The 19657-nt window shown below is 28.3% G+C and overlaps 2 protein-coding genes across 6 annotated transcripts; one reads left to right on the top strand and one right to left on the bottom strand.

Moving 5' to 3' along the window:
• Positions 1 to 1410: 1410 nt before the first annotated feature.
• LOC132944320 (mpv17-like protein) lies at positions 1411 to 15223 on the bottom strand. 3 transcript variants are annotated; one of them, XM_061013603.1, is made up of 4 exons: positions 14907 to 15223; positions 6970 to 7240; positions 4147 to 4278; positions 1411 to 2941 (listed from the first exon to the last, which is right to left on the bottom strand). In XM_061013603.1, the coding sequence occupies exons 2-4, from the start codon at positions 7219 to 7221 to the stop codon at positions 2768 to 2770; spliced, it is 558 nt and encodes a 185-aa protein (XP_060869586.1). In that variant the 5' UTR covers positions 7222 to 7240; positions 14907 to 15223; the 3' UTR covers positions 1411 to 2767. The 3 variants fall into 3 exon arrangements, with proteins under 3 accessions (XP_060869586.1, XP_060869584.1, XP_060869585.1); XM_061013601.1 differs by lacking the exon at positions 14907 to 15223 and adding an exon at positions 7329 to 7532; XM_061013602.1 differs by lacking the exon at positions 14907 to 15223 and adding an exon at positions 7329 to 7532 and having other exon boundaries at positions 6970 to 7233.
• On the top strand, positions 7970 to 18599 carry LOC132944319 (snRNA-activating protein complex subunit 3-like). 3 transcript variants are annotated; one of them, XM_061013599.1, is made up of 3 exons: positions 7970 to 8106; positions 16938 to 17583; positions 17909 to 18598. In XM_061013599.1, exons 2-3 carry the CDS (start codon positions 16974 to 16976, stop codon positions 18415 to 18417), a joined length of 1119 nt encoding a protein of 372 aa, XP_060869582.1. In that variant the 5' UTR covers positions 7970 to 8106; positions 16938 to 16973; the 3' UTR covers positions 18418 to 18598. The 3 variants fall into 3 exon arrangements, with proteins under 3 accessions (XP_060869582.1, XP_060869581.1, XP_060869583.1); XM_061013598.1 differs by lacking the exon at positions 7970 to 8106 and adding an exon at positions 15690 to 16195; XM_061013600.1 differs by lacking the exon at positions 7970 to 8106 and having other exon boundaries at positions 17909 to 18599.
• The last annotated feature ends 1058 nt before the right edge of the window (positions 18600 to 19657 follow it).

The following is a 19657-nucleotide window of genomic DNA, read 5'->3' as shown; positions in this document are numbered from 1 at the left end:
CTGTTCGTCTCAGACGATTGTCATTTTCCATAGATTATTTATAATTATAACCTAACCTTCCTAACCGATGAACCATAGATATTTTCACATTCTCTTTAAAAACATTTATTTGTTTCTACCTAATAGATAACGGTTTGTTACTTACGGGAACCATTTATTTATTATACAGTTTATTAACAAATTATATTTAATTAAAAATAATAATGGTAAACATATTATAGTAAAATGGTAAAGTACCTAAAAAAATTGTTTACAAAGTATGCATCTGCCTACCCTGATTCATACATCACCCGCTAATAAGTAGGTATTCTGATTTAATTTATACTATTTTTATCCTATAATTAAATAATTAAAAAAACAAAATATTTTTAACAGGAAAAGTTATTACAACTGGCTTTCAGAGCCCTAGTGATAATTTAGACTCTTATTAGAATACCTTAATGAATTGGTGAGGTATAAAAATTGCCTATTTTTATAGGTATAAAAGTAAAAATCCTTTAATCACACTCATGTAGTCATAGCTTTGACTAGGTAAGATGAAATTAAATATAAATGTTATATTGATATTCACTTCCTACAAATAATAGTGTATTTTCCAATTTAGAATTGTACGCTTTAAGTTAGAATAAAAACTAGTAGTAGTTCAAATTCAGTATTTCCCTTAAGTTAAAAAAAAACAAACGCTTTTTTTTAAAAATTAGAATGAATATACATAGAAAAAATCTTAAAAATTCCTGCTATTTTTAGAAAATATAAAATAAAAATAAAATAAAAAACCGGCCAAGTGCGAGTCGGACTTGCGCATGAAGGGTTTCGTGTACCATCATCTATTAACATGTTGGCAACACTGCTTATATTATATATTCTACGATTTTTAGTATTTGTTGTTATAGTGGCAACAGAAATATATAATCTGTGAACATTTCAACTTTCTAACTTTCGTGGTTCATGAGATACAGCCTGGTGACAGACGAACGGTCCTCCCGTTTTACAGTACAGAACCCTAAAAAGAACAATATACCTAACCTACCTATATCTAAATATAAAAAAACGAAAGCATTTGAACAATGAAATTAAAAATTAAAAATATGTACAGTATAAAATTGAAATTAAAAAAAAAATGTAATATAAATTAGGTACCTACATTTTTATGCTACCAACTATGTGACCACATTCACTTTCCCATCGAACAAGATACTTAAGTGGAAAATCGAAGCATTATTTCAACTACTTATCGTGTACACACAAAAAAAAAAAAAATTTTAAAAAAAACACATCATTGTAACATTTTCTGATCGTTCCACTCAGTCTAAAACATATTTTATTTTATTAATTGCTTATGCCTTGTAATCATTTAAATATTATCATATTTAAATAAAAGTTATATCATATAAAATTAAACTCAAGGTGTATAAATAATTAATATAACATATTTATTACTTATTTATCAATAATCACCTATACTTAACATTCACAAAAGTAGTCTTGATAAATCAGTTCTAAACAATACATGATGTTTATTGTTGTGTCGGTCATTGACCGTAATGTTAAAATAATAATAGTACAATTATTAGTTATCTATCTTCATAACAGGGCTGGAAGTGGTTAAATCTATTTAAAAAAGTGACAAAGTGACCTACATAATAAATAATTTAAATTTAGGCTAATTTAAATAATAAGTGACATACATATAGATTATTTTCTAATAAAGTGACTAAATGTGACACAATTTAAAAAAAAATACTGACTTCCGGCCGTGCACATTAACATAATGTACAAATTTAATATCTACCTCTGTCAACAATACTAAAATCTTAAAAAAATAACTGATTAATCATTATACATTTTTATTAACACTTTTCTTTTGACAAAACCTGATCACAAAAATCCTTACTTTCATTAAAAATAGCTATAATTATCATCAAAATAAAAACAATTTACAATAATATTTTTATTTATTAATTTGTTATTGTTGAGAACAATTTATATATAATGGAATGGTAAAATTATTTAGGTAAATCAGATGTACTGGCCATGTAAATATTAATTGGAAAACATAAACAATTATACATAATACATTATACATATAAATTAATATAATATGTAAAATTCAAATGAACAAAAGTTCCACTTTTTATCTACATTTCAACAGTACAATAATGGTAACTCAAAAACAATTTATATTCAAATAATTAAGAACATTTTTGATATAATATGGATTATGAACATTTCAAAATTTAAAATGTCGGTCCATTTATACAAAACTGAAAACCCATGATTGGACTTTATAATATAACATTCAATAAATAATTGCATTAATATAAATTATTTAACTAAATAACGATTCTTTTGACTAGTGTTGTCAAATAACAAAAATAGGAATTTACCAAGTTGTATTGCAACTTTTCAAAATACAAATTTCACAAGTTGTAATACTATATTAACAAATGGTGTATTTACAATTTTTTTGGTAGGTAGAGTCATGTTGAAGGAATTACTTATAATAAAATGGATCATGTTGACTGAAAATATTATCAAACATTTAATAATACTTATGTATAAGGTATTTTTGATTCTGTGGGATGGATGATATTATCCCCTCTACCCTGTAAATCCACCACTGATCAAAGTTTAGACATAAATTATATTTAAGTAGATATAATATTTGGCAACAATAGTTTAAAGAGCTAATAACAATAACAATCAATAATAACAAAGAATGTCAAAAGACTAATTACATAACAGTCAAATAAATGTAAAATGTTGATTATAAATCAGTTTTTTTATCAGCTATCTCTATAGATTTATTCTTTTCATACTTTTTATATGCTAAAAATGTGGTCCATACAAATCCAGCTATACTGACAAATATCAAGCGATTCTTTGAAGGAATAACACAATAATTTATTGTTTGTAATACTGGCCAAACCATTACAGCTATCTAAATAAGGAAAAAAAATATTAGTTAACTAATGTACATTCATTTTACATATAGATATAGTAGCATTATAGTAGCATCACCATATATTTCTTGTCTCGGTCTTACACAAGTACGAGATAGCACATTTTTATTCAATAGTTTTAATGGTGTTCTGTTTGTTTTGGTATTAGAATAAATTGACCTATTATCATATTTTTAGAAAAAAATATTATCTGAGCTTAAACGTTGGCTTTTATTGGATATTATAATTTTCAACCAAGATATGAGCATTTTTAATTTTTGATATTTCACATACCCATATTTTGCTTGAAAATGAAAATAACAAAAATAGCCAACGCCTAAGCACAGATAATGTTCTTACCTAAATGTTTGATAATTGGTCAATTCACTCTAATACCAAAACTAAAAGCACACTATTGAAATTAGTGATCGAAAATGTATGCACATGTGTAAGACGAAGACAACAAATGCATGAGTAACATCCTCTTAAAATATTTAAACTGCAATTAGTGAATAAGCATATATCAACATAAAGAAAAAAAGAGTAAAAACAGAAAAATTAATGAAATATGTCTAGACTATTTCCAAAATTTATATTTAAAGGATGCCAAATTTGTGCATGTGTTGTCTCTGTCTTACAAACATAGAACATAACAAATTTTCAACCACAAGAATCAATTTTATGTTGTTAGATTAATATAAAATTGAATTATTAAACAAATTATCAAACTTAAAGGTATGAATATAATCTAAGACACCTGAAGGATTTTATTAATGTTTTATATATTGTGTTATAGCTATATAAAATATTATTACAATTTTAAGATGCTTATAACTTTGTTTCAAGTTTAAATAACAGTAAAAGCCTACAAGATGCCCTAGATATTATGCATACCTTTAAATTTGATAATAGGTAATTTTACTATAATATTAAAGCTAACAACAGACAATTGGTTCTACTTATCACACATTTGCTATGTTGTAAGTTTGTTGGACAGCAATAACATAAAGCCGCGTACACACTTGTAACATTTTCTGTTATGCCGTAACGCCGTAACACCGTTCCACCAGTTGACGGTAAATTTGGCCGCATCAAAGGATGTTACGCGCAAATGTTACAAGTGTGTACGCGGCTTAATATGCGGGTTTTGCGTACTTTTAATATTTATTAGAATACATAATAAAATATATAAAAAATTGTATACCTTCCAGGTAGAAACAAATTTTTCTTGAACTTCCGTTTTAGCATCTTCTATTGTACCTCCATCCAGAAGTGTCATAAAGAAAAAAAAACTAGCCATTGCAAATGGACCATATGAAAATTGTTCAACAACTGCCTGTAAAATTAAAAATAACAATTCAATTATAATAAAACAAACATACATATAGCCATATAGCACTATGAAAAGACTCATATATTGTAACCTTCATTGCAAATAAAAATTATAAAGGGAATAAAGGAAAATTAAGTTATTCATTTTCTAAAACTGATCAAGTTAAGATTTATTATTGGTAGCATTAATCAAGTATTTTTTATTCAATTTAATAACAGAATTTTTCTTAACAACAAATTGAAAATTAATCTATAAACTAGTTTTTGATACCTAACAAATAGAATACGTATTATAATTTATCTACAACTGCAATCACAATATTTATGCTGATTAGTTGTATACAATAGTATTATAAGTATGCATAATATACATGTCTAACTTTTTTTTTTTGTTAGAAATTAAAATATTATACTTTACAAAATACAAATACCAAAAATTAAGATAACATTTTAATGGAATTTTGTCTTTTGTTTTTCTTTTAATGATAAATAAATCATAGGCCACGTATTAATGCTATTGCCTGTTATATTGAAGTAATCCTATACTGATGGAACATCATATAGAAAAAAAGTTGTTTAAGGCTTCTCTTCAACATATATATATTTTTTTAGTATTAATTACCATATTATATTATTATTATATCATGATATGATGTAATTCATAAGTTTATAAAAGAAAAACAACACTTACGTAAGTGTATTATTCTAGTGTATTAATAAAATATGTATCCTACATAAACAAACATTTTTGATAATTGTTTATTAGTGGATATAAATGTTTTATGTAAAAACTATTATAGTGCCTACTACCTAATGCCTACCAACCAACAATATGAATACAATCAAACCAATTCAATCATTTTCCCCTCGTAATAAAATATGTATGATTACTGATTGTATTTAATATTATTAAATTATATCATTTAAAATAAAATATAGCAAAACTATAAATAAAGCTACAATATAGATCAAATAGTACTCAAAAGTTTTTAATTCAAACCTAATTTAAAGCCCAAAACATTGAATTATTGTATAATTACTAAAGGTCTACACGGGCCGATACTTTATAGCCCGGTCCGGCCCAGCCCGTGATAGTTTTTGTCGTAAGTAAGCCTGGTACGGTAATTTTTTTTTTATTTGTCTGGTCCTGCCTAATATCTATCTAAAAATTGAATGGATTAAGCACGGCATGGTTAAATCCATATATTTTCGTTCATCATGACCATGGTAAAATAATTTTTGAGAAAGCCCAGTCTGAAGTTTTTGTATTTTTGAAGTAGAGACCTCTTATTCTTTTAAAAATTTTTTTTTTTTTTAATGATAAAATAATGTAGTTACTAGGTAGTAGGTAGTAGGTAACTGTTTTAATTTACATAACCTCCAAAGGGCGTAGGTATTCAAGAAAATTAGAATTTACCTATCTTACTTACTTAACAATAACATAAAAAGTAAGTAAGATAGGTAAATTCTGATTGCACCAACATGTTGAGCATACAAATACTAACAAATATCACACAATATAATCAGTCTTTTGAATAACAAATTAAGTAGTAAGTACTAAGTACCTAATATATTATAACTAACTTTTAAAATATTATTAAGAATTTTATTTAAGAAAAGTAACTTTTGTGCTAGTTGAAGGTCCGGCCCGGCCCGTCTTGCATTTTATAGAATCCGATCCGGCCAAAAGTCGGTCCGGGTAAGCCCGGCCCTTGCAGGTCTTTAATAATTACCTTGATAATTACCATAGGTAAACATATTTATTATGAAGTTATATCATAAATAAAGTATAATATATCCACCTTAGGATTTTTTTTATTTTCATAACTAAAATATTATGTATACAAGTATAATCAAAAAGTATAAAATGTATTATGTTTAAATTGTTGAAACTTTATATTATCACTGCCTATAAAAATATTTTAATAGGTAATGATAATATTTATTTATTTTTTAGATTAATGAACTTAAATTGCACAATAAGTTAATTTAATATTTTAATTATAATTTAAAATGTACATTTTTTTACTAACTAATATAGTAGTTTTTTTACATAATTAAGTGAATTAACTGATATACCTACTCCACATGCTTAATTTTAAAATACAATTTTAATAATATTTATTGTTAAATAATAATTTCATTATGATCTATGTAGATACTAACTACTAAGAATGTATATTATAGTCTATATGTATCCAAACTATTTTTTTTTAATTCCTTTGTACTAAATACATTTTAGTAAACCACTATTACATACAATTATTTGAAACCTGCCTACTTAGAAGTAAAATTGATAGGATTGACAACGATTATCTACAATATAGTCTTAATAATTAAATTGTATAATTTAGTAACTTAATTACCTTTAATTTATTAAAATTGTATCTAATTAAAATGAGTAATGGTTATTTAATAATTTATAATTTTAAATAAGACTTAGATATACCTCCAATTATTTTAATTTTATAGTAAGCACTAACAGGGACTTAGTAACCTAACTATTCATTTTATAATTACATTCTTTAAATTTGGTAATTGATTTGTCTTTTATTTAATGTCGTTTCTTATTAAAATAATATGTTAAATTTTAACATAGGTAATATTTAAATGGAGTTACAGTTAAAACGATTATGTTACTGCAAACAACCTTATCTATTATGTTTATTAATTATTATTATGCAGATATGCTAACCTTAGTTATATGACTAGTAATTGTCATCGAAGGCCAAACATAACTGGCAAATCTCATCCACGCATATAAAGTGGGTGCTACATAGAGTCCACCATATACGCTAAACTTGGCCGCTCGTTGTAAATCAATGTTTTTGTTGCCAGACGGCTGTAGTGCCTGTTGTATCAAGCTGCTCACCGGCCAAGTGACCGAATATATGGCCACACCGCGCACAAGTCCATGGTTGCTGGCTTTAAATATTTTCGACCACATAATAACGAGAGACTAGTCAATAAACACAAAATTAATATTAAAATATTGTCAGTACTCAGTGAGCTTCAAATATTAGATTTGGCTCAACAAATGTTTCGCATACTTACGTCTTACAAATACCAACAATAGGCAAGTACAATATTTGGGAGTAGTGGAAAAACCTCAAACCTGTCACTTGATGATCAAATAACGGTTTTCACGTACTCATCAGTACAGACGGTAAACTGTAGTTGTATAAGAAAAATAGACCCTGGCGTCTGGCAAGATCGTAAATAAATAATAATTTATACGCAACCGTACGATAATTAGGTACCTGAACGAGATCACGATCCGCGAAAATAAAATAATAAAATAATACTATAGAAATGATGTTGATACACAAAGAATTAATAATAATAATTATGAACGGTAACAGGCGGCGGCGGGCATTAGAGTGCGCGCGGGCGAATGCCAAATCGATAACCTATATTGTTCCGGACCCGAACCCCAAAACCTGAAACTACCGACGACGACGTGCCACAACTACTGGCTATGGGTGCGACGTGCACTGGTGCGGTCACCGAGCGCCGAGCGTTGGCCGGCGAGCCGTGAGCATTGATATGAGGAGTGACTGAGACACTGCGTGCGAGAGTGTCCGAGTATCGAGCGAACACACAATATACTACACGTTGCTGAGAGTACCGGTCCGCGGGCCACCGATTACAAGTCGACACCCACGGGTCAGCTGCAGCGGGTGATCAAAATCCGGCGCCGGCGGGCGGATGGTGACTGATGAGCCGCCATCGGACAACCGTTGATTAGAACCATTCGTTTAAACCGATTCCATTATTTCCATTCATTATTCCGACTCAGTGGACTGACCATGATTCAATTTCTTAATAATAGGTAATAACCATTTATTAAACAATATAAATAATAAATAGGTACAATTAGTATTCTGTAACCAATTTATTGGTTTATCTAATTATCTACCTTCTATAACCACCGTCCACCGATTGCGTGGAAGGTAGATACTTATTTTCTTATATCTACAAACTATCTAAATAATTTTACAAAAATAGAAATAAAGACAAAAGACAAAATAATTTCGTAATTTTACAATTTAGATAAATAAAAATCCCATTAAGTTTTATTTAGGTACCTAAATTATTATTATTATTTACTCTAAGATGTTCATGTTTAACTAATAGCTATTTTTTTCATAAATAAAATAATGATATAACTAACTATATAGGAATTTTTTTCTTTATAGTTGGTTTTATCATAGAGGTTTTATCATAGTCATTGTTTAATTTGATCTACCTACCAGTTATAAAAAAATAATACTGTTGTTCTTATTATAGTTATTGCCTACCTTATTTAATTATAGTAATAGTTATTAATTATTATTTTCTAGTTTTCTACTAATGATTAGGTAGGTACGAAATAATAATTAAAAGATACCTAGATGCAAGCCTGGGCATAAACGAGTTAAAAAGTTAAAATTAACTTAATTTTAACTTTTTAACTTAACTTATTTTAATTGATATAAACTTTAATCAAATTCAAGTTAATAAGCATATTACATAACCATTTACTAAAATAGGAAATTAGAGATATAGTTAAATGTATTTATTGTTCAACTAACCAGAATTCTTCAAGAAAAAAAACTTAATTATACATATTATAGCAATAGCCATTTAGGTGTACCATACCATACTGCGCATACAGGCATATTGTAATAATAATAATTAATAAATACTAATAAGTAATATGATATAAGATATTATATTATTATATTGACATAGATACAAATCACAAATGTAAAATTCCCAAGAACATAATATTATTAAATATGATCGCCATAAATAAGTTATTTTTTAATTAAAACCAATTAAGTTATGCTCATATATTGGCTATTTCCCGTGTTCAATAATATTTGTGATTTTTATTATTTTAAACCATATTAATAGGTATTTATATAGATATTTAAAAAAAAATAAAAAAAAAAATTTTAAAAACACACTTTTCCATAAAAACATTTAAAAAAAAATTTTAAAAATTGCACTAAAAAGACAAAAATAATTCTCTGTACTTAAAAATAATGAAAAATTTATTGATGAAAAATTTAAAAGTGTGTGGTGCTCATACACTTGACATATATTCCCAGTCACTATCTTATAAACATGATTGAACAAAGAAGTGTATGTGAGACTTTCCTTGGCTTTTAAATTTTTCATCAGTAAATTTTTCATTATTTTGCTCTTATACTTGACATATACTGCCAGTCACTATCTTATAAACAGGATTGAACAAAGAAGTGTATGTGAGACTTAGCTCGGCTTTTAATGTTTTGTATGATGCACCACACACTTTTAAATTTTTCATCAATAAATTTTTCATTATTTTTAAGTACAGAGAATTATTTTTGTCTTTTTAGTGCAATTTTTAAAATTTTTTTTTAAATGTTTTTATGGAAAAGTGTGTTTTTAAAATTTTTTTTTTTATTTTTTATTTTCTACTTTTTAGTTGAAAGTAAATATTTTTATTAAACGTTTAAGAAATATGTTTGTGAAACAAAAAGAATCAAACTACTGGTGATTATGATTTATTTATAAATAAATAAGTTTATGTGGTCGTGAAATGACAAGACATTTATTTTGTTTGCCACAACCAATTGAAATTTTTTTATATTAACAATTTCATTATGAGACCATTATGTGTATTATATATTTTGTTATTTGACAGTACTTATAATTTATTGTCCGTCATTTACAATTGCTTCCGAGATATTGGGACGATGTTGTCTCATTCTGTCGATTTCATCCAAAGCGTCAACGTTACAGAATGTCTTGCCCGTTATTTTTGAAGCGTCCAATTCTTCGATACGTAGTCCATCGAGGCTACGAACTCTACTAATGATGACGTACGCTTGACCTTGTACGAATAGTTTCTGTCCCAAGTTCAATATCTGCGAGAGATATTACGGCGACGTCGTGGGGACAATCCTTTTTTTTTTTTTGGTCCATGTCCCAAAATGACAACGGATTATTGTATTGTCATCCAAGACCAAGGTCTATACCAATTTTCAGAATTTTTCATCTTCAAAAAGTGCCTCAAATCGAGCGCGCAAGATTTGATCACAGACAGACGTGAAACCAAACTTAAGAAAAGTGTTAAAAAAGGCGGGCAAGTGGGTGTCGCTCTGCTGTACAGAAGTTTATAAGTGGGTCACTGTAATAGATGGTGTTAAATTTGAATTCAATATGATATAATATCATTGTATAAGAAAAACGATTCTGATTGAAAACGGTCAGTCAGCCTATGATATTACTAAGTATATTTGATGATATTACTGTGAATAAATTAATTTATATATTTACCTATTTACGTGGAACCTTGTTTTAAATTATCAATCCTTAGCTATAAAAGTTAAACATTTTTAACTACAAAATAATTATTAAATTTTAAACTTTAAATGCTCATAAAAAAAAAAATGTGCCTGTATGTATTTTTAAAAATTTAAAACTGCTATTGTAACAATATATCAGGAGCCTTGCATTAAATTTTCACGCTCTTTTACCCGACAAATAAAATTTTATTGATATTTAGAGAAAAAAAAACTAAAAAAATTGAAAACTGACAAAGTCGGTAAACAGCCCAAAAAGAGTAAGAAAATGTCATGTATATAACATATTTATTTGTTTTAGAGTTACACCAAAAACAAAAATCGATTTTGCGTAAAAATTCCTGTTTTTCCTTAATTTTTATGTTATTTTTCCCGGTGCTTTTTAAAACTAAATATTGGGAATTTTAAATTTTGACCTCCTCAATGCACCAACAATATTCCCTTTCCCATCGAACAAGGTCCTGAAGTTAAAAATCGAAGCATTATTTCGACTACTTATCGTGTACACACACAAAAATTTAAAATTTAAAAATTTAAAAAAAAAACACACATCATTGTAAAATCAATACATTTATTGTTTCACTCAGAATCTAAAAATAATAATAATAACTTAACTTAAGTTAATAAGATAATTCAAAATGTTCATATAACTTTTAACTTAACTGACTTAAAAAAAAATTTGGTTAACTGTTAACTTTTTAAAGTGTTTTGTATCAACTTAACTTAACTCAGTTAAAAATTATCATTAACTTGCCCAGGCTTGCATAGATGGCTCTTATTGTGTCCTTCAGTTTATTTTTTAAGACATTTTCACTAGGCGACAAAAAAATATATAATGAAATATATAGTCAACTTAGGTGACAAAATATTATCACTGGGCGACATTTGTGTCGTCCAGTTTACCAGCTTAAAAATGCACCGATGTTCCTGATATAATAATAATAATATAATATTATATAAATTTGTTGTGACATTCAGACATCCAGTTATCGGTAGGTAGGTATCTACCTACTTCATGTGTTCATACTCGTATAAAGTGCAAAAGTACGAAGTAGGTATACCTACCTACATTTTATTAGTAGGTAATCCGTAGGTATTCACCGATAAAAATATTACATATTTACTAATAATTATACCTATTAAATTAAGACTCTTTAACTGACTTTTCAAATATTCATTATATATTTTAGATTCTGAGCGAAGCGATGAATGTTTTGATTTTATAATGATGTGTTTATTTTTTATTTTTGTCTGTCATCACCTTTTAGGACAGTAAAAATACTTGGATTTTCTTCAACAGTAACTTTTCTGATAGGAAAGTGAATCTACTTTGGGGGGGAAGTCAAAAGTAAGCATTTCCTAGTAGTTTTCAAAATAAAAAATGACGAAAATTTGCAAATTATTTTGAGTTAGAAATTCATAAAAAAATTTCTTTTTAAATCTAAGATTTGAAAATGTAATACAAAATTCCTCATAAGTTTGTCTACCTTTATCAAAAAAAAAAATGTCTACAAAAAAGTCAAATTAACTTTTTATGAGCGTTTGGAATTCATATTTTTACAACATTTGATATTCACTCGATTTCTCACGTAACGATTTTCTTATTTTGTTTAATTAAAAAACGAATGACTGTAGATACATGCAAATTTCACTGAATATTTATATTAGCATTTTCTATACACGGTAAAATTTTGAAAATAATTTGACTCTTTTTGAGGTGTTTACGGACATAGTCAGTTTTCAATTTTTTTAGTTTTTTTTTCTATAAATATCAAGAAAATTTTATTTGTTGGGTAAAAAAGCGTGAAAATTTAATGCAAGGTAGGGTAAGGTACTTTTGGTAGGTAAAACCACATAATTTTTAAAATTGTTGTATCCAAAAACCGCAAACTTATGATTTTGACGCCAAAAAGGTCTTTACAATAGTACTTTTAGTATTATGCAAACAATATTTTTAACACACAAAATAGTGTGCGATTTTAACACCCTATAAGTTTAGTTATACAATGACCGATAAAGTGTGTGGATTTTGGATGCAACCGCTAATTGCTAATAATTAGCATTTACGCCATTTAGCAGTGGCGTGTTCACTGCTCATCTTTTTTGAAAGGTGGAGATATGAATATTTGATTATTCTCAGTCCTCAAACCTCAAACGTTAGGTATATAGTCATAGTGCCATAGTGGTAAAAATACTTTCATTGCAGGTTTATAAAAATAAGCCAAAAGGACACCCTCGTCCACCCCGTTAGTGTGTGTGTCGTAAAAAAATCTTTAAAAATATTATTAAGATTAGGAAATATTAGGAGCACCTACTCTTTTAAATGCAATGACCCATTACCCTTAAAATTACTATATTGTGCGTTAGTCAAAACTATTTTAGAATATGAACACCAGATAAGTGAATCATGTTCTAAAATTGACTTTGATCTTATTGAACGTGTCCAAAATCGTTTTTTCAGATTCGTAGCCTACAAATTAAACATACCTATTAATAATCATGATAATTGTTATCAATTTTCCAAATGCTAAAAAAAAAAATGTAACTCAATAACAATAAGTTAGGATGACCTACCTCAGTAAAAAAAAAAAACAATCAATAATCATGATTAATCCCAAATTAGATCCTAGGCTTTAGGCGTGAATTGGCAGACATAACTTTCATTTTCAAACTAATTAAGGAGGGGAATAAAGATTTTAATAAACATATTCAGACGTGTATACTAAATAATTCAGTATACACAATATATATTCAAATTATTATATAGGTATCTAAATGTTTTATTGTGTACAAAATAATTTAGTCTCTTGGGAGGGGGTATGACCCCCACATATCTCCCCATGATACTCCACTGCTTTACTGCAATACTGTGCCAGATTATATTATTTATTTTATAGGTATTCATTATATATATATGTATTATAAATTTATAATACATATTAAGTTCATTATCAACTGCTATCGCAAGAACAAGGTCAATGTCCCTGTTCCCTGTACACGTGATACAGAAATGCACACCCGACACGTTATCGAAGCGTGATTCAGACATTCAGTATTTCAGTGATTGCAATATAATATTGTCCGATTACCGTCGGCTTGATTATAAATTGTAATGTTTTACTCATCTAATAATGTGGTTAACGAAAAAACGTAAAATAGTATCAGAAATACGTACAAATCACATTTAAAAATGCCACGATGTTGTTTTTAAAAAATAATGTAGTTTCAACGTGGTGTATAATATTATATGCAAAATTAAAAATATATAAAATAAATTGAATACATTTTTGAGATAATTGTTAATAATATGTCAATATTTGAATTAATTGTACAGGTACCAAATTAAATAAAAATATATAAAATAAATTATTACAGTAGTTGTGTTCTACCATGTAGTTATCAATTTGGCCATTTTAATCAGGACTTCAATTTTCAAACCGAAAACATTTTTCCCTATATCTCTTTGGAATACCGGTTTTTATTTTTTCTGGTTTTGATATAAATTTCAACTTTACCGTTATTCCTAACAGGTACCTACATAGTGAACTTACTATAACAAATAACCGGCATTAAAACCATGAAGAGAAACAGGGGCTACCTAATACAGACAAAATATTCATTTTAGGAAGCAAAAAAAATGTAATTTACTTTAAGTTGTGTATAATATATAGTTGTTAAAACCAGAGATCTTATGAGAATGTCATGCGCAATTCATTTCGCAGTAAATCTATTTCGAATACGGAATAATAATTCAATTAAATTAAAAACATAAATAAAAAAAATGGGAAAACGAGGTAACCGCTCTATAGCTGCTGTACTAAATAATCATTAGTCAATATACCTACCTAAGTGTTAAGTACTCAACTACTCAACACCTACACCTCACCTACACCAACAACTACACCTCGTCATTGAGTACCTAAGTCACTGTAATGTGATTGTAATATATTTGAATTCAATCATAAACTATATTGAATACGAGCGAAGATGGTCTGTCAGCCTTTATTACGAAATATATTTTATGTTAATATATCTATATTACATTTATTTTGCTATTGATAATAGTGTACCTAATAATACGGTATATTGATTTAATATTTGCAGAAAACATTGCATTTATTTTATTATTGATATTTAATAATTATTAAAATACCTGCATTTTTTTTTCGATCTCGCGATTTAATATCACACAAAACAAAACGATATCGATATTCAAAAATATATCGTTGAAGAAGCCTAATAAAATATGTTTGTGTGAATAAAATTTAATATTAGGTATAATATGTAATGGTAATACCTATTGTTTTCTTTGACCCTTGTATTACATTTTCAAATTTTGCGATTTATCCTGGTATCCTGCCGGCTCCGGTCGCAATATATCGAACTTCATTAGGCCATAACTTCGAAACAAAGTCCGACCGCTGAATTCTGACATCAGTACTTCATCATTGTTTTCAGTTAAGTTAACTACATAAGTCTAAAAAAAAATTTAAAAAAAAAGTGTGACCGGTAAAGTAACAAAATAGATACAAATATATTGTTTCTAATTATTTGATACATCTTCATGAGTTCATTGCTCAAAACAGTTTATTTTTATTTGCTTATTTTCAATAGGAGTGGTGCTAAGAATTCAACTACTTACCTACCTAATTGATGTATGTTAGTTATTTTATTCATACAATTGAACAGTGTAGCTCATTCTAGCGGTTAACTTTAAGACCAGTTTTAATAACAAGCACGGGCTAAGATATAATCATTGATATAGTATAATGATATAATGGACTGGGAACGCCGAACGAGCAGATTATCAGTGGCTTCGAAAGTATTTTCAAGAGGCACATGCGGGGGGTTGCGTTCATAATTGAGAGTTTACAGCGCCATTTGTATAAAACACAGACTGAGATACAAAATGTGACGCTAAATAAAACCACTGGTACCGCTGAAAACATTCAATTATAAGTATTGATAACAGAGGAACCTTTTGCGCGCCGTCCCCCTTCACCCGCCCATCAAGTGGTTTCCAGTCCATTATATATTCTTGGTCCGTGATGTTAAGTCAAGTGATATTTTCGATTTTTACCGCAACCCACATGGTAGCAACAGGGTATCCAGGTACACGTCATCCTTTTTTTCCTTGCTGCGGGTCGGATAAAATTTGTCCGCGGCCGCACGTAACCAATCAATTTATAATCATGTACTGAAGACGAAATCATTTATCTATTCTGTGACGAAATTCAGTTCAGTGGGCCAATGAATGAACGCCTTCAAATGATTGCTTTATCAAAAACCGGTGGTCTTTAGTCTTATCATTTAACTTTTAAGCATGACGGCAATCGGCAATCACGGCATATTCATAGAAAAGAGTCCCGCGCATTGTTGCATTACAACTTAGTTTACAATTTTCAAAGTACATTTAGTTGTTTTATTACTTTTACTTAGTTATTAATTTATTTATTTTGCCATATTTTTAAATAAAACCAGTTGGAATACTTGGATCGTAGACTGCGGTCTTACCTAACGACCTATTCTAACTTCTAACGAATACTACATATCGTATATACAGTATTTCCTTCTAACTTCTAAGCAGTAAGTGAGACAATTAGTTAAGTTAATAAACTCGCTGTATTGTACTATTGATTACAGTAATTATAGTTTGTTTGACATATGTGAATTCTATATTTATTATGTTCATTTGAAAATAGAAATCAACTACCTACGCAGTACACATTAATATTTAGTACATTGTACATAATTATATTTTTAGATGAATATAAAATATAAATTATAAGTATGTTAAGAAGACGTCACACGGAGATTTGTTGTCTCCGTCTTACAAGTGCGTAACATAGCAAAGTTACGCTCAGCAGATCACGTTTAACTTCGTTAGTTAAAAAATTAGAGTGAAAAATCAACCTATTATAAAACTTGATGGACAATACTTCAATTTTTTAGCAAGTTACCTACGCGTATATAATATAGCGTAAATTAAAAATGCTCATAACTCACCTTAAAACTGAATAATCATAAAAAACCAACATACAAACACAGATAATATTCTTACCATCAAGTTTCATAATAGGTCAATTCAATCTAATAATTAATATCAAAACTAACAGCACACTATTGCAAGTATTTGCAACTGGTGAACAAAAAATTTGTTATGAAGTACGTGTGTAAGACAGACAACACATGAGAGTACTACATCCTCAGATCCTCTTAATATAATTAAGAATAAGCCATGACACCTACCTATATTTATTTAAACATTTTAAGTATTGATATTTTATTTTTTCAAAATAATGAAACCTTTTATGCTTTATTTTTACAGAATAAATAAATAGTATAACATCAATCATTAGTATCAATGGAGTTCAGCGATTCACTTCTTGGTTGTTACATTTCTAAACCCATTAACCTAAGACAATTTAAAATTGAGAATGCTTATAAAGTTGAGCAAGTTAAAATGTCAAAAGTCACCGATCGTCTAGTATATGAAAAATTAAAATCAATTAATCCAAATATTGATTTAACTGATTTACCAGAAGAGGTAAAAAAATGGGATGAAGAATTACAGAAATATAATTTTCAAGATGTTTTTGATTCGCCAGATGCATTATGCGCTCGTTATGTTTTTCCTATCTACAGCACTACTAGTAGTAAACTCCAAACGCTTAATGTTATGAAAAGTGATTTCTATCAGACTAAGAGAACTAAATTATATACTCCGCTACCCACCTTTACTCCAAGAGGAAATATTTTGCCTGGTGAAACTTTATTAATAACAATTTCAGTTTATTATCCATTTCATTGGACGCAAAATCAAGTTCCTGATGAAGCTGTTATTCCACGTTGTCAAAAAACCCTTCAATTTTATGACACGCAAACTCTTCATGATTTGAAACAAGGATTTAAATGTGAAAATGAAGAAAGTGAAATCAGTGGTGATATAAGCAAAAACCCTCATAAACCATTAGGTAAATAAAAATTTTTTACTTTATTTATAGATCCTTCTTGAGTTTTGATATATATATGTAGATTACAAGTGGTCAATAGATGGTTCAATAATTTATGGATTGTAAATAACCTCTTCAAGTACCATCTAGATTTTAGAGTCAAATTCTGATCTTTAAAGGGGTTAGGTACATGCAAGTTTTTTGGCAATCGTAAAAGATAATGACAAAAATATATTTCAGTGTACTTATCTTATAATATATTACTAGTTGGTTTGTGCGCAGTACTTAACATAGAATTAAAAACATAAAAATGTAATAAAATTGATTATTATTTATTTTGTTTTAGAATTCATAGCGAACTCGGATTTGAAGCACGGATTGTTTTACATCAATAATAATTTATATGTCGATTCTTTACCTGATAGAAGTACATTGATGCATGCCGAAACAATGAAAAGTTGGGCTAGTTGTAATGGTCACACTATTCAAAATATATTATCATTGGATACACAACTTTTGGACTTGGAGGTATGCATCGGGCAACCTTATGTTTACCAACATTTAGGACGTTGTGAACATCTATTTATATTTAATGAAATCAACATTGCTAAATCTAATGATTGTCTTGGCCAGACCAATTATCCAAGAGTCATAAGTGTTGCAAAGGAAAAATTAAAGAACTGTATATTTTGCTCTAAAAATATTGCTAGTATTGTTATGCTGAACGATGATGAAAGAACCCCATTAACTGTAAATCATATGTGTGAATCTTGTTTTAAATCATATAACTATGATCATTTAGATGATAAAGTGTCGGATTTTAAAGCTTATAGATGTATAAAATGGAAAAAATAACTCAATAACCAGTTAATTTAGAAATATTAATCTAAATAAGTTTTTTTTTTAAACTTAATTGAAAAATTATATTTTTAATTTTTTAGTTAATAAGTACTATATTAAATACTAATGGCCAAGATATGGTTTTGTATCATTATAATTGTTAGAATATAAATAACTGTAAATACATTTTTATACATTAGTTATAAATTATAATGATTGTTGTGTTGCTTATTATTGAACAATCCAGACTCAATTGAGCCGATATCTTTAACCTTGTCTATAAATACATTGCCTACTTATGCACCAGTGTCAAGTACAGATGTGAAATATAGTCTATGATACAGTGCATAGGCGCAATTTTACAAACAATTTTGGGAGGACTCAAGCCCCCCCCTCCTATAGGCCATACTGCTTAGTATCACAGAATATGGAAAAGTACTAATTACTAGATTTTGAACTGGGGGGACTAAGTCCCCCCAAGCCACCCTACCTATTTGCGCCAATGATAAAGTGTGATAATAATAAGCTTCCTTAGAAAAATCTATGGACCTATACTTAACCCCAAACACTGGTGTGTATGAGCAATGAAAGAATGCGGATTTAAACAGGCTGTATAATGCACCCAACCTGTAAGATTTGCCAAGGTCAAAAAGATTAGAACAGGCCATGTATGGCGTGCGGGCTCACTAACAAGCCAAATAAAAAACAATCATTGGGGATCTAACCTGTAAGAACTGAGTGGAGGTAACTTAATTGGACAAAGAAATGGAGTAATAATGGTAGATTCAGAGGATCGAGAAGTTTGGAATGCTTTGGTAGAAGTTGCAAAGGGACGAATGGTCTAAAAAACAAAAAAGGATCTACTTAATAGTAATTTTTTTGTAACCCATTCTTCCACTATACCACCCTAGACTTATAGATCTGTGCTACCCCCATAACAATACTACCATTACAACATCAGTGGCACCAAAGTATATATTTACCTATGACAATTATTGTCGGTGAATGAAATGTTGTTAATACAGTGTATGTTAGGTGGGTGTCAACATTTTATGTAAATGTGTCTAATCTCATAACTATTATAGACGCTGTTGTATATTTACAACCATGCTTACAGGTAAAATTTTGGACTTCGGGCTACTGGACTACTACAGATATGTTATATTATAAATTTGTAATTAAATTAAAATAATTGTATATAATAAATATAATAAACTCCTCAAACCTATCTGGTCTTATGGAATCCAACTCTGGG

Source organism: Metopolophium dirhodum, chromosome 5 (assembly GCF_019925205.1).
Source record: "Metopolophium dirhodum isolate CAU chromosome 5, ASM1992520v1, whole genome shotgun sequence".
Taxonomy (NCBI): domain Eukaryota; kingdom Metazoa; phylum Arthropoda; class Insecta; order Hemiptera; family Aphididae; genus Metopolophium; species Metopolophium dirhodum.
The sequence above is the reverse complement of the archived record's forward strand: the minus strand, read 5'-3'. Positions and strand labels throughout refer to the sequence as shown.

Bases quoted from the DNA above. Each gene is read 5' to 3' on its own strand.
- LOC132944320 (XM_061013603.1), bottom strand. From the start codon at position 7,221: ATGTGGTCGAAAATATTTAAAGCCAGCAACCATGGACTTGTGCGCGGT. The intron at 4,279-6,969 runs GTTAGCATATCT...TTAATTTTACAG, and splicing joins TTACTAGTCATATAACTAAG to GCAGTTGTTGAACAATTTTC. The intron at 2,942-4,146 runs GTATACAATTTT...TTCCTTATTTAG, and splicing joins AATTTGTTTCTACCTGGAAG to ATAGCTGTAATGGTTTGGCC.
- LOC132944319 (XM_061013600.1), top strand. From the start codon at position 16,974: ATGGAGTTCAGCGATTCACTTCTTGGTTGTTACATTTCTAAACCCATT. The intron at 17,584-17,908 runs GTAAATAAAAAT...ATTTTGTTTTAG, and splicing joins AAACCCTCATAAACCATTAG to AATTCATAGCGAACTCGGAT.